At 36.0% G+C, this 15,021-nt stretch overlaps 1 protein-coding gene across 1 annotated transcript in view; it reads right to left on the bottom strand.

The window, feature by feature from the left end:
* Positions 1-1,251: 1,251 nt before the first annotated feature.
* The window catches only part of MTPN (myotrophin), a 36,055-nt gene continuing 22,285 nt past the window's right edge, over positions 1,252-15,021 (bottom strand). Inside the window, exons 2-4 of the mRNA XM_071551165.1 lie at positions 13,114-13,227; positions 11,893-11,976; positions 1,252-4,522 (exon numbers count right to left, since the gene is read on the bottom strand). Coding sequence (XP_071407266.1) covers positions 4,436-4,522; positions 11,893-11,976; positions 13,114-13,227 — 285 coding nt within the window. The 3' untranslated portion in view covers positions 1,252-4,435. The remainder of the gene's footprint in view (positions 4,523-11,892; positions 11,977-13,113; positions 13,228-15,021) is intronic.

The raw sequence follows: 15,021 nt of genomic DNA, 5'->3' as shown, positions 1-15,021 counted from the left end.
ACCTGGCAAGTTTATGGCATAATTCAGTTGGAAGCTCTTCCAAGATGTCAGATTATGAGTAAAAGAAAAATACTTTAAGTAGAGTTCTGAGAATATGGTTTTCTCCAAACAGAGGAACAATCAAGTGATGCAACTGAAAAAAATCCTCTTTTTTTGGGCCAACATCCTTCTGGAAGGGAGCAGAGAAAGCAATTTCTTTCAAAAGAGCAGCTATAGACAAAAGTTAGTGTCTTTACATGCATAGATGAATTTGGTTCACCAGTCACTGAGAAATATGAAAGAAATCTGCATTTTGAACCTTAGCTAGTACATTGCCTGCAATAGAAAAATTGTCCTTTAAAACAACTAATTCAAAATAACAAAACCTTGACCCCCCAAACAAACAAATAAACAAAAAACCCCCACACCACCCAACACCAAAACTCACAAAACAAAAAACCAGTAATATGAACAGAGGAACTGAAGCACACACATCAGTTGCCACTTGCCTTTGCACTATTTGAACTGCGCTGGTATTTATAGTGAACACATACTTGTTTCCTCCAATGTTTGACTGAAAGGTTGTGCATACAGCATTAGAAGTTATCAGAAAAAATCAATTAATTTTGAGATATTTTTTGGTATAGTTTTTCTACTTTGACACATCTTTCTGTACTTTTTCTTAATAACTGCATATTTAAAATAAATCAAACACTTCAAGCAACTGGATCCAAATCTTCACTGACAAGCAAAGTCAGGAAGTTCTGACATAATCACTGTAAAGATGCCACTAGAATAATGAAGAAACATTTCTATACAATTTTATTTATGCTTCAGCTGTTGTTACTGCAAATAACTGGTTCAATTTCTTTGATGAAGGAGAGAACAAATTGCTTTAGTCTTCACAGGTAACGGGAGAAACATCCCGCTATCTACAGACTGTCTCTTAGAATTTAATATGAATAGCAGAACTTCAACATTATGCATTACCATTTAAGCAGAAATGCAGACAAGACCACAACAAACAAATCATCAAGACCTCTTTCAAATGGCTGCAATTAAAAAACCCAAAATAAACAACCACACACAATATTATATATTTAGTTTTCAAAGAAGCTTCCATTCCACATTTCAGTCTTATAGGCACCTGAACAGTTTAATCACTGCACACGTGAACTGGAACTTAGATGCCTTCCAGGAACATAAAAAGTTGTAGCTCAAAGCTAATAAAACACAGGAGCAAGAAAGGAAAGAAAACTCTACATTCTCATGTCGCACAATTCAAGTTTATTCCATTCATTCTTGCAACACAAACTTAAAAATACAGTATCATTTAGCATTCTGATGTCTATGAACCATGATAATGATGAACCCAACTGTGTCAAATCAGTTAACAATGGTGAAAAGAGAAAGTCAAATATCAAAATGCACAGAGCACTAATTTTTCTTCTGTCACTGCGTAGAAAGATGATTGTTTATCCATTTACAAAATATAGTTAAGACAAGTTCATTTTGAAATTCTGCATGCAACACTGCAATTGCTTGACCTAGGACACTCTATTCTTACCAGCCTCTTCTACAAATAATCAATGTTATGTTTAGTTCCATTTAACTACTGTACTCCTTTTCTCATTTGCTCCCCATTAAGTAAAAGGAGCAGAGGGTAAAAATTCCAAAATATACTTAAGGTTATAACTTATTCAGCAGAAATTTCAAAGGAAAATATTAAGAACAGAGTGGATTTCCATATGCAATTCCAGTCTGACAAAGCATTTAAGTTCTGTTTATCGAATGACAAATAATTTACCACTTGGTATTTTCATCTAGTTAGGACCTACTCAAAGATAGAGGAAGCCACCCATTATATTTTCCACAAAATAGCTGACAAGAAAGGAACAAATGAATGAGCCCAGTCTCTAAACAATTACAAAAGCATAAGCCTTTATTTTTACTTTTTTCTTTTTTTCTTAAATCTTGGGCAAAATGTTTAATCACCTGTTATGTAGTGCAAAAAGCAAGAAAGTATTTCTTCTTTATAAGCCAAGCATTAAATGCCATCATTTCACGATCTTGAAAGGCAGCTTGGGTATATATTACAGCCAAATTAATACTTGTCTCACTGAAGTCTGTTTGCTCTTTTTTCCCCCTAGGGTGAAGTAAGAAAAAATAAGGTGTCTCCATAATTGTAGAAAAAGGTAGGCAAAATTGCCTCAGTGAATCACCAGAAGAGTCAGTACAAAGATGATGTTTCTTTGCTCACTTAAATGAGAATTGAAGGGCAAGGCAGGAAAGAATATAGAGAAAAAATAACTCAACAAAACCCCAAAACCACTATGGCCAGACAACTTGACACTAATTAACACAAAAAACTTGAATAAACAAGTTCTCCACATAAAAACAGACTGCAGTTTTCTAGACTAGTATTTTAATAGCTAAGTATTTAATAGCATAATATGGAGGCAAATTGATGCCAAAGACTGTTATTTTCATAGCTGAATAAAGAGTTAAACCTATAGTCTGTGTTCACACTATTACAACAACATGACAATCCAGCACTGATCAGAGATAACATTAAAGAGTTCTCTTATAAATAGTTATTAAAAGCACTGTCCACCAAATATTCTTGTTCTTTTATCAGCAGCTCACCAAGTGATTTATCACTGATTTCTAACCCTTCTGCTCTTCCTTGCCACCCACGTCCAGGAAATAAAGAGTAATTGCACTGTATAGTTTATGGCCAGAGTTGATTGTTTTCTTCATTGCTTTTTGTTATGGTATGTGTAGACATAAATCAGTTTCTGCTCTCATTTTACAGTTTAAATGCAGTACTTTTCATAGCTGACACATTCAATCATAATATGCAACATGATTCAAGTAAAACTAAGTCTCCATTAAATATGAGTGGTAGTCACCAGTCTACTTCTATATATCCTCTCAATTTCAACAGTAATATTAAAATAGTATCAGCTACATTTGTTTAAGAATTCAGCAAGAGACATTATATACATTTGTTTTCTGTATTGTGTACATTAAAAGAAAGTTTGAAATCTGTATTCCAAAAAAGAGAAGATGTATAGCTTGTGATGTAAAATTTTTTGTTATGGAATCTGTTACTCAGTTTTGGGTGAATCAGCAGCCTAATGAAAATTTTCAGGATGAACTGAAAGCCGGGAGCTCAGACATTGCTGAGGACTGTATGATGTGACAGGAATCCCTACAGCATCATTAAATACCTTCTCAGGAATTATCCAGCCTGTCATAGAACTGTCAGATTCACTGCCATAGTAAATCAGCTATAAGTCAATTGCTAATGGGGTCTGGTTGCACTGCGATCTCTGAGAACAAGCCTCATGCCTTAATGAAATCTAAGAGGTTCACTCATTCAACAATGAAACACCGATTTGAAGATATGCACAATTAAAAGCTTTTTTTCTCCAGTAGTCAGAGCAAGTTAAGACTTCTACTTATACATCTTCCTGTTTCTATATCTGAACTTGGAAAGATTAGATGTTTCTTACCAAAGTTTAGCAACAATATTCATCTGATATGAATGTCTAAATAATTGGTGTTTATTCTCCACATTTGACTTGATTATCTTTGCATACCAAACAGCCTATAGTTTTCACATGTGTCTAGAAATTTTATGCTGCCATGGTGAGTAAAGAAATTCCATCTCACAATCCTTTCGGAAAAGCTACAGTGAAATTGTGATGTGTCTCAAAAGCAGTTACTTAAAATGTTTGCCCTGGACTAGAACAAATATGGGATAGAAAAACTTTGAACTCAAGCTCCAAAAGTACCTTGGTAGATAATATGGAGTGTAACATCACTGTGCCTCAATTGGTCTTTCCTGGTTTACTCAAGAGTCAGAAAAACATTAGTGTGACATCCAATTAGTCAATATAAAGAACAGCTCCAATAACTAGTATCAAAAGTCCTCAAAACTGCAACATAAGCTTTAGGCAGAAAAATAAAGCTACTCAGTGAGAGAGAAGGGAGTAAAGCAATTCAGCCACCTACATTACTACACTTCAGATTATGGCAGACACTAAGAGCATGGGACTATTGTCTCTTTCACAATTAATTTCAGGTACATAGCACAGTGCTTCCATCTAAAGGAAGTACTTCCATCCATCTAAAAAAAAAAATCTTAGTACTAACCTAGGAGGCTTACAAGTCAAAAATTCAAGAGCATGGTCTGTCTTCCTTCTTCCATTTTCACTAGAAATGGGAAGGGATTGTGCACTGAAAAGAAGTCCTAGAAGGACACTGTTCATAATAGTTTTCAACCCTCTCCAACCAGATTATCTTCGATACAAGCCCCTAACTAGTCTGATTCACAAAGAATTTCCCTCCCCCCAAAGTATTTAGCTGAAGAAGCTGGAAGATGCAAAGAGTGGCAGACAGGCAGCAGTGTGAGGCCACAGGAGAGACATTTAAGAGATCAGTCCATCCGTCACTGAAGAAGAGTCTTGATTGCCTGGTTGTCAGTGGCTTCAAAGGCAGTTAGTCCATCTGGGCCTTTCACAGTCTTATCAGCACCCTGTAAAGACATTGAGAAGGAGAGTGAATTCATAAAGCCAGGCTGTATCAGTATGAAATGTGTCAACACAGTTACCTACCTTGCATAATTATATTGATTAGATACAGCTTTTTAGTGCAGTGCATTGTTTTCATTCAGAAGCCAAACAAACAAGATTTATGTATAACACTATTCAGTACACAGCTAACTTAAGTTTCCAACTTTAACATTTAGGATAGGAAAAAAGTCACGTAACTTTTGTTACACAGCAAGTTGCAAGTCCAAAAAATTATCAGTTAATCTTGGACAGAAACAGAAATACTTTTTGTTTCCAGGAACTACTCTTACAAATGCAAAAATTCAGTGTTACTGTTACACACTTCCATGAAATCCAGGGTGCAACAAGCTCTCACATTCTGAGTTAGACAGGTAACACCTGGAAGAGCTTATTTACTAACAAATCATACTATATTCTTTCTACATCATAAAAAAACTACACTCATCTAAGATTTTGCTTCTCTTCCATTTTGAAAAAAGTCCCTATCGCTACATTGGAAAAACAGCACCAGAAGATCATTTCAAGTCCTAAAATGTTCAGGTTTGTTCTGAATGAGTTATGCATACACCTAAAAGGCAACAAAACAGAGCAGGGAAGCAATGGGAGGATGGAAGATAATGCACCAGCTAAATAAATTGCAGAACAGTAAGCACAAGCACAGTGCCAGAATTACAGGAGGAGAACAAAAGAAGACAAACAGAGTGATTAACTAGTCATGTTTGCTTTGAACACTGTGTTGTCATATTCGCAGAAGGGAAAACAGACTCAACTGTAAACAGGGTGGTTAAAGGGACCAAAGTAATTAGAGCCTACAGGACTGATTTCAAAACAACTCTTCTCAAGACAATATGCAAATCTCACTTTAAAATGTATGTATTTGCTCAAACAAGTGACAGGAAAAACACACTGGGTACAAACACACTTTGTCAAAAGTAGGTACAGAACAGGGCTGTCTTCTTCAGTTCATGCTTAAGTTCTCCATAGAGGAAGTAGAAATCCCTTCTAAATTACCTTACGAGAAAGTATATAGATTGCTAGTTTCTCTTAAGGACACTCAATAGTTTAAGAACATAACAAACCTACAATCTTCAGAACTTCTTTACTCATTATATACACAAAATCCTACTAAACCTCCATACATAATGTCATGTCTGTTGCCAAGACAATTCCCACTTCACTAAACTTTCCATTGTAACTGTTTCTAACAGGCTAATAAACTGGACGTGATACTACTATGATTTGTCTCCAATACTACTTTTCTAAACATAAGATACTTCCCTCTCTGAAACTTCTACTCTACTTGCAAATATTGAACTTGTCATTCTAAAAAGACAGTTTTGCAGTGGTTTTTAGGGCAGGATTGTCCATCTTGTGATCCACTGGCCACACTGATCCTGTTGGAGCTGTTAATCTACCCTGCAACCCCGAGAGAGATTCAGTGCAAGACATGACCTGAGCAGACTGTGTTATTTGGTGGCAGTCATCTGTAGGGCAGGGAGACAGGCTTCTGCTATCACGGGAAAAGATTGGGCAAATAAAGTGTCCAAAGAACTCCAGTAAAAAAAAAAAAAAAAAAAAAAAGAAGGAAAAAAATCAGAGAGGCATATTTATAATTGTAGCAACATTTTCTTTAGTACTTTTCAGGTAGCAAAACACAAAGATTTTGTGTATATGCAATGAATTCACTCCACAGGAGCCATTGTAACATTTACCTCTCTCCTATCACTATGTAACATTCTTGGCTCAAACAGTTCCCAAAATGCTGCAGCATCGCTGTCCTTTGGGGGTGTGAACATGAGCTGAATTGGCCTATTCCCAAGAAGTGAGAAGTTTATCATCGCAGACACACACTTAAGCTGAAACCACTGCAATCTATTGCTTGTGAAACATTTATTTTTCCCCTAAAAAACATGAGAGATTTAACAGGTATTCAAGATTTCTAATCTCAGTTGTCTAGGGAGAAGAAAGGCAACCGCAGCCATGGGAGTAGTAATAGCTTCTTTTACAGGTGTTGATTATTTCTGCTGCTTCGATGGCACTCAGATTAGAATCCACATGGAAATCAAGAGGGCTTCAAAGCTGTTCTTTGATGTTAAGCTCAGAAAACCTATAGGAACTTAGACTTGAAAAAAAATTGAACTATGCAGTAACTGACCTGCCAGAGTTTAAAGAACTTTAATGTATAAAACTCTCCACCAGCATTTAGGGTACAAATGATACAACTGTTAACTGCAGTAATTTTAAAGTATAAAGCAAGCTTTTGAGGTAGGACTGCTTTCCCCAGTCCTGCACTTTTGCACTTCAGAAAAATTACATACATGCAAGACCTGAGTTTCTAAAACAGCTTTACTGAATGCAGGATAAGAGGATCATGACTACCCAAGGAGGACACCGTTTATTAAACTCAGGGTTAATAAATTAAGAGAATGGTCCATTAGCTAGACAGAAAGATTTCTCCCACAGTCAAAAGAAAGATAAGGAAACAATAAAGTTCAGGTCAAGAGGACTTTAATTTTCAGAAGTACAACACTGCCTGGAAGCAAGTTTAATAAAAGCCTCATAAAAGTACAATGATTTCACAGTATTCTCTACTTCCTCAAACTAAAAAGTTATGAACATTTTAGATTTGTGTTATGTTCTATTCTTAAAATACACATACACAAATAAATATAAATCTTCTTTCTTTGGCAGGAGTTTGCCCTCTTAAGCCACCAGACAAAGCAAAAATGTTAAACATGCTCTGAAGGCAGCACGAGAGCTACAGGGCTGCAGTTGCACTTCCGGAGAAAAACCCAAACCAACAAACACAAAACCACCATGGCAGCAGAGAAAGGCAATGCAGAGCTGTCACCAAACCCTGTGAAACCAGAACTGGGAGCACTTAATGAAGCTGGTAGAAGACTGGTTTACACAGCAAGCAGCAAACTTCTAGAAGGAGTTGCCAGATGACACAATGGAGGCAGATGTCTTCTTGTTCAAAAAGCATATGGATGAATTCATGGACAGCAAATCTATAAACACTACTTAGTAGGTGACAGATGTGTGCACCTCTACAATCCCCAATACAACTACTAGGAATGAGGGGAATGAGTGAGCAGAAGTGGTCATACTCACAACTCTTCCCAAATGGCATTCCTTTTGCCACTGTCAGAGGAGAAAAAAAGGTGCTAAATTGCCCAATTCAATAGGATATTTCTTATAATACATTTTTAGTAGAAAGCAGAGATCAAATTGCATTAAATATTTTACAAAAAGCAGAACTATTTTCAAAGTTGAAAACTGGATGAGGTTTGTTGCATCTTTTGCGACAAACCTCATCCTCCATTAGAAGCTTTCAAAACTGTTGTCTATTTCAACATATTGGTTTCTTCTACAGTAAAAACTCACAACTTTTTACATTACGAATTGAACATCAGATTCTTAAAGAAAAATATTGAGCAATTGGAATTTTACCTATATCTATATATACATCTCCTTTTCAAACAGGTATCTCTGAAATCCAATGTCCCTGAAAAAACCAAAAGCAAATGAAAATATAATGACTGATATTACTTCAGTCTAGGTTTTTGTACTCATTACTTTATTTGCTATTTTGTTTTGTAGAAAGCTGGCACCTAGCAGGAATAAAATAAAAACAATTGATTTCTGACTTTGTCAAAAGGTATTCGAAGTTCTCTTCTGTCCCAAAAGTAAAATATCTACTAATATTATATTATTTACATTAATAATAGTAGTGAAAACACTGAACTGAAAAAAAATGAATTTAAGATATGGCACTTCTGCTTCACTTTGAAGTCACATTATGCTTGAAACAACTTTACTGTTTGAAACAGGCTATTTTAATATGCTTAGAATTCCTTAAAAATATTAAAGATTAATAAAAGGTTTAACTACTGTTAATGTTGTAGTAAGACAAGTAGTTCTACCTCTGAACTAAAAGCTAATTTGCTTTCATGTATTACAGTCAATCAGAACAAAAGAACTTTTTTCAACTGAAGCTCAGGTGCTGATACAGCAGTTTTACAGATCACTCCCAAACCTCCACTCGTTGGAATGCCTACAGTATAATATTCCACACATTTTCATTTATCTTAAAAGATATACTAAGAATTCCCAAAACTCTACCTAAGGCTGCATTTGTATTTTAGACAGTGTCATCACAGCATTCATTCCATGTGTGATAAGCATTAGCTAAAAACCCCAATACAGCCTTTTCTGAGGAGCAAATTGGGCTTTAGCTTAGGAAAGCATTTTGCAAGTTGAAATTCATTAAAAGAATTGCTGCTTTTTAAGGGACAGCAGTTTTTAAAGTTGGTGTAATGGCTTCAGCTATTAGTATCACCTCCAGCAAATTCTATTACTCATGTGGCTCATAGACTAAAAACTTTTGTAGAGACCGAACTGTTAAAAGCCAATGTGGGTTCCACTGCTTTTCAAGTTATGCTCTTAGGAGTACAAACTTCCTAATATGAGCTTAGAAGAAACTTGTCTGTGCTTTGTGCAACTGCATGACCACCAATATCAACAAGAGGCTTAAGAGTGTACAACACAAAGTGAAACTAAATGCTATTTCAGGACTAAGCCAAAGGCATCCTGGCCTGTATCAGGAACAGTAGGGCCAGCAGGACCAGGGGAGCAATTATCCTCGTCTCCTTGGCAGTGGTGAGACCCTACCTCAAATCCTGTGTTCAGTTTTGGATCCCTCACCATGGGAAAGACAGTGAGGTGCTGAAGCGTGTACAGAGAAGGGCAATGGAGCTGGTGAAAGACCTGGAGCACAAGTCTGACAAGGGAGAGGTGGGGTTGTCTAGTCTGGATGAAAGGAGGTTCAGTGGTGGTACTGGGTTAATGGTTGGACTCAATAATTTCAGTAGTTTTTTCTTTTCCAATCTTAACGACTCTATGTTTCTATGACTGTTCAAAGAATGCTCAGCTGTCACAGTACATGTAAGAATAAACAGCTCAGCTTCATTAGATGAATGAATTTTCTACAGTAACAGTATTTACAAAAAACCTAGATGTAACCTTGACTACCCTTTTTCATATTCGGTACTTTTATTAAAGCATATTTGTTTGCATTTTATGTCTGATTAGTGTTTGAAACATTTCTTGAAACACCCCTTCTCCTCTCAATAGCTCAAGGGTCTCATGAAAAGCTTACAAACAGCCCCATGATTCATACACTGTAGAAGGCAATGGAGAATGTTAGCTTAAAATAATTCAATGTCCAAATCAACAACTGTTTTCAACATAGCATTATTTACATTAAGTCTCATCTTAGAAGGACAGTTTCTTATTCCTTACTTAATTTTAATTTGATCAAACTTCTAACATTTTGATATAGGTGGTATGCAAACAGACTAAGCAGATAAGCATCACATCACTTCTCAAAACCTGTGGAAGTATAAATATTCATTATTTGTGCTTCCTCTTTAACAAAAAGTTAATGAGGTAGTTGAATTCTAGTCAAACAGCTTAAGAGATACTGTATGACACAGGCTGTGGATGCAACAGATCAACTCACGGGGTAAATGGAGACATGTAGCAATGCAGCTTCTTAGCGGTAAGGAGAAATTTAGTATTTGCAAAAGCAACAAAACAGCAACAAAGAAAAAATCTTAAAAATATTGGTCCATCATTTGCAATTGGAATTCCACTATTTACGTACACTAACTTAAGACAATCAATATTTGTCCTGCATTTGGACCAACAATGAAACACATCCCACTCCAAAACTAACTAGAAGGAACATTAAACAGTCAATAATTTTTAGATCTTTCAAAAAGGGCTGAACAACCTGATCTCCCAGGTACCTGCTGTCAAATATGACTATGTTACAAAGTGTGACATGTTTAAACAAATGTTTAAACAAGGGTCATAAGATAATTATATTGATACAGAACAACTTCTACATATAAGCCCTGCCTCAAACAGACTCAGCTGAAGAACCAAGTTCCACTGCATAAACATTTCATCAGCTAGCCCATGTGAATGGAAGCAATCACATGTAGTACAACATTTAACTCTATTATCTGAAAATAATACCAAATTTGCAAACTATCCAGTTGCAGTGACATTTTTATAATCTCCACTCCTAGTCCAAATTCACTTTCTTTTAACATTCTGCACATCTTTGTAAGATTGCCTCCTATTTATAACTGTTGAACTTAACCATTCCTATCTGAAATGTACCAGGTATACAGATCTATACTCTCTCACAAACTGTATGAAAAATAGCTGGGCTCAGGATGGACCTCAATGTCTCACTGACAGAGACTACAACGAATGCACAACCCTTAGTGTGGCTGCCAGAGAATTTGTGTGTGAACTCAAGTTTTGGGGCATCTTATTTATTACTTGAGCAACATATGTAGAACAGAAACAGAAATAAATCAATATGGGATAAAGAATATTCATGTCTCTGATGATCCTAAATGAAGGATCAGTCCTCACAATAAATTTAAACAAGTTGAATGCACCATTTGAAGCCTAAATTAACAGCCACAGCACTTCTCCACAGAAAGGCATAAATAACATCAGACAAGATCAAAGTTAAGAAAAGATAAATTCATGTAGCATTAAGGTAGTTAAGAAAAACTTAAACCTGGAAGTGGCGTAAGAAAATATTGCACGGCATGAAATCCTGTGGCCAAATTATTTAAGCAGGTTCACATATTGAAAATGCATTGTTAATTTCCTCTTTTTAAAGTGAGGTATAACAAGAATGAGCACATATGAATGGGGAAAAAACATTGCTTGAATTAACTACTGCTTTGTAAAATTGAATATGTAATATGAATCAGTATTATGAAATAATATGAAAACAGAGACAGATTAAGTTTATTCTCCCCAAGACAAAATTTACAAGCTCCATGACAGAGAAATCTTGGCTTCCTACTTTTACTTCCCCTCCCTCTGCCAGCACAGATGGGTTTTCAGTCATCTGGCAAAAGTAGAGGGAAACCACACCTCTGAGCAACTTCACAGCAGAGATTCCATCACATGAAACACTTAAACAGCTGCCAAAGCTAAATCCCACTCCTCCCTGTCTGCTGAAGGAATGCATTTTTTTTCTTGACTGATTTGCTGTTCTACTCTCTAGTTGGAGCTCAGAATACTCTTAGTGATCTCTCACTTTTGCTACAGCACAAAAGTCCTGGAACTTTCTCCCTCAACTATCTCCAGAATCAGAGTACCCTCTCTGGTTTAGCAACACAAACAACACTGGTTTGATGTTCTGACCATCTAATCCAGAGCATCATAATCTTACTGAAAAGAATCATAGTAACGTGCTTTGCTAATGGCTCATTTTTTCTAAACATTTGTATCTCACCTTTGACAGAAGCAATTTCACACAGGAAACATGGCCCTCATAGACTGCTGATAGGAGTGGTGTGATATTGTGTTTGTCTGGAGCCTGTAAATTGAGACAGAGGTATTTGAAGGACAATTTCACATGGCATTAGAAGGTTTCACTTAATTTTTTAATTTTCTTTAATCAACGGTAGAAAGAAGTAAAAATTTAAGTATATTAAAATATATATAAATAAAATATATAAAATATATATTAAAATCCCTTGGAATTTTTTAAGAAGAAAAATCATCATTTAAAAAACAGGTAATAGCAAGACATTTCTTCCATAACACTTCTAGGTATCCCAAAGCTTGTCTATTATTTTAGGCCAATGATGAAAATTGTGACATTTCAGCTGAAAAAATTTGTCCAATTTAAAAACACTATCCCTAATTCTCCATTTCACAGCCAGTCTCACTTCAGAAAGCAATTTTGGCTGAAACATTATTTTGGCTGCCTTCTCTACAACTATAGTCCTGGAAAGAATAAGAAATGGAGGAAGAGAAATGTTATTTTTAACTCATCCAACAAACAACTCCCAAAGAGAAGATTATCTTTCAAGACATCAAGTTAAAAATCTAAGCCTTTCTGTTATGGACTAAAGCTAGGATGTTAAATTAAGATTAATATGTTAACATTTGAACGAGATTTCCAAGGTTCAGTTTTTGGAACGCATGGTTAAAGTATTTAGGAATGTAACTTCAGTGAGAAATACCCAATTTTAAGTGCTGATATAGCTTAGTCAAGTCGTTCCACAAAAACAAAAAAACTTGCATGTCGAGCTACAGCAAAATGACTAAGTTTGTACCAGGAAGAAGGTCTCCAAAGCAGAAAAAAGCATACTAATTTAAACATCCTTGGCCAAGGATGTCTTCTGAAATACCTTCCAACAAATACAATACACGTTTCATGCAAAAATTATATTGATGTGATTACTGGATTTGTTTTTCTAATTGTGGTCAAATTGAACTTTTTATAGAAACAAATTCTTCTAGTGTGTCCAGAAGGAATTAAAACATTTAATAAACATAATTTTAAGCTTCTAGCCTCTTGGAGACCACCTCTCAAATATTTTTAAATGAATCAAACTGCTTGGTTTAATTACATCTTTCAGTAACCACTGAGGCACTTATACCAACCCCTTACAAATGTGTGTGTGTGGGAAGACCCTAGCACCTGTTTGCAAATTGATGTACATACATTAATGTCAGCTCCTTTCAATAGCAGAAATTCCAGAATCTCAAGCTGTCCACAGTCTGCTGCATAGTGAAGAGGCTTCCTCCCACCTTCAAGTGTCCGGTTGACATCTTCACCCTTCAACATAAACATAATCTAATAAGTAAAATTTTAGAACTAACACACCATGAAGAGCTTGAAAGAAATCCAACATCTTCAAATATGCTGAAGAATGTTCCATCCATATATTTCAGTCACTGCCCAAGAAAAGTGAAAATTAAGTTGCTCAATTTCCTTCCCTCTCCCAATGCATTAAAACTAAGACAACCTTGATCCCTCCTTCCATACTGCATCTCGAGTGTAGTGAATACCCACATGCACTAGGTAACTCATAATTAAAAAAAATTAAATCATTAGAACTTGTAGAAAATGCGCACATTGGTTCACTTGCTTTCTCCTTCCCCCAACTGGGATCCTAGTTATCTGGCTAAGTTACTTTATCTGTTTCTACAAATACTGACGTTTTGCATACTGAGAAAGCTGCATAGAAGTAAGTCAGCATCATAACTACTGGCAAGTGAGTACAGGTCATCTCTGATTTAAAACTCAACTTTTAAACAGTCCACCCTGTTTTAGAAACAGCAATTGCCAGTTCTACACGATATAAACAAGTCTGAAGACTGTCAACCAAATCAGGACACAGGAAGTTGTATTCTAATGCCACTCGTACTAGTGGATTGAGAAATCTCTTAAGGCGTAAACAAAATTTAATTTACTGAGTGCCTAATCAGCTTTGTTTCTTCACCTTGGGTTGTGCAACTAAGGATGAACTGATTTGCTGCCCTTCAGTAATGACAAGAAGTTACTGGAAACCAGCTACTGACAAGGTACGTGGTAAGTGGCTTCTTGTTTGTAGGTGCAAGCAATCTTAGTATTTAGGAAATGGCTAAATTTAGCATCATATCTCAAGCCCTGCAAATCCACAGAAAAGGAATCAAAAGAATTTCAGCTGCAGTACCAATTCATACTTCTCTATAGAGCTCCTGCAGTGCCCTCACTCCTGCCCCAAATTTCAAGGAAGTGCACAATATAGAGGGATTGACATAAATCTTCCAGACACTATTTCCCTTCTAAGAATGGAAGGGAGAACTGTCAGAAGGAAATCTTACGCCGTTTTTGACATTCCATATCATGAGAAGTTTACCCTACTCATCAAATACGACAACCTCAGAATTCTCCTCTCCTGTCAAGAAGGTATTCAATTATGCTCAAATATATCCTGCTGAAAGTCACAGCAACAAAACAGTTGTTTCACAAGCATTAATGTAACAGAAACACTACACATCCTGTGGTCTCAGAAGTCAGGCCCTTGTTCTCGCGCTACTGGAAGTTCTGGCTTCAAAGTAGCACAATGAAAAAATCTCTGACACTGTTGTTACTGACCCTGAAATACAGCTATGACCTTTGAAGCATGTTGGACATCAGGAAAAAGGAAGTTTTATCTACGATTTTCAGAACAGCAACAAACTGTACTTCTAAACAAAGTTGACCACAACTTAAGTTATGTGGACTAACACTGTACAAGAGTGTCTAACATAAAATTCTGATGTGACTTCAAGGTCTAATTCTTTATTTTACCAGTAAAGTTGTTGTAGATAGTACTGTGATGTAACTTCTCTTTTGCTGAATTTCAGTACAGATTATTGATGGGGATATGTTAACAATTGTGTTCCAACAAAAAAAGTCATCCAGATCAAAGTACACTAAAATAGCCACATTAGTCTGAAAAGCATATAAGAAAGCAGCATAGACTCATGTAGAAAGTTAAGCTCAACCCATATTCTTACTTGCACCTTGACACTTCCCATGAATTTTAAACCAGCCAGCATTTAAAGAACCCATCATGTTTGCAGATACTTTAGAGACCAGGTG

The sequence above is a fragment of the Pithys albifrons genome, chromosome 3 (assembly GCF_047495875.1).
Source record: "Pithys albifrons albifrons isolate INPA30051 chromosome 3, PitAlb_v1, whole genome shotgun sequence".
Taxonomy (NCBI): Eukaryota; Metazoa; Chordata; class Aves; order Passeriformes; family Thamnophilidae; genus Pithys; species Pithys albifrons.
The sequence above is the reverse complement of the archived record's forward strand: the minus strand, read 5'-3'. Positions and strand labels throughout refer to the sequence as shown.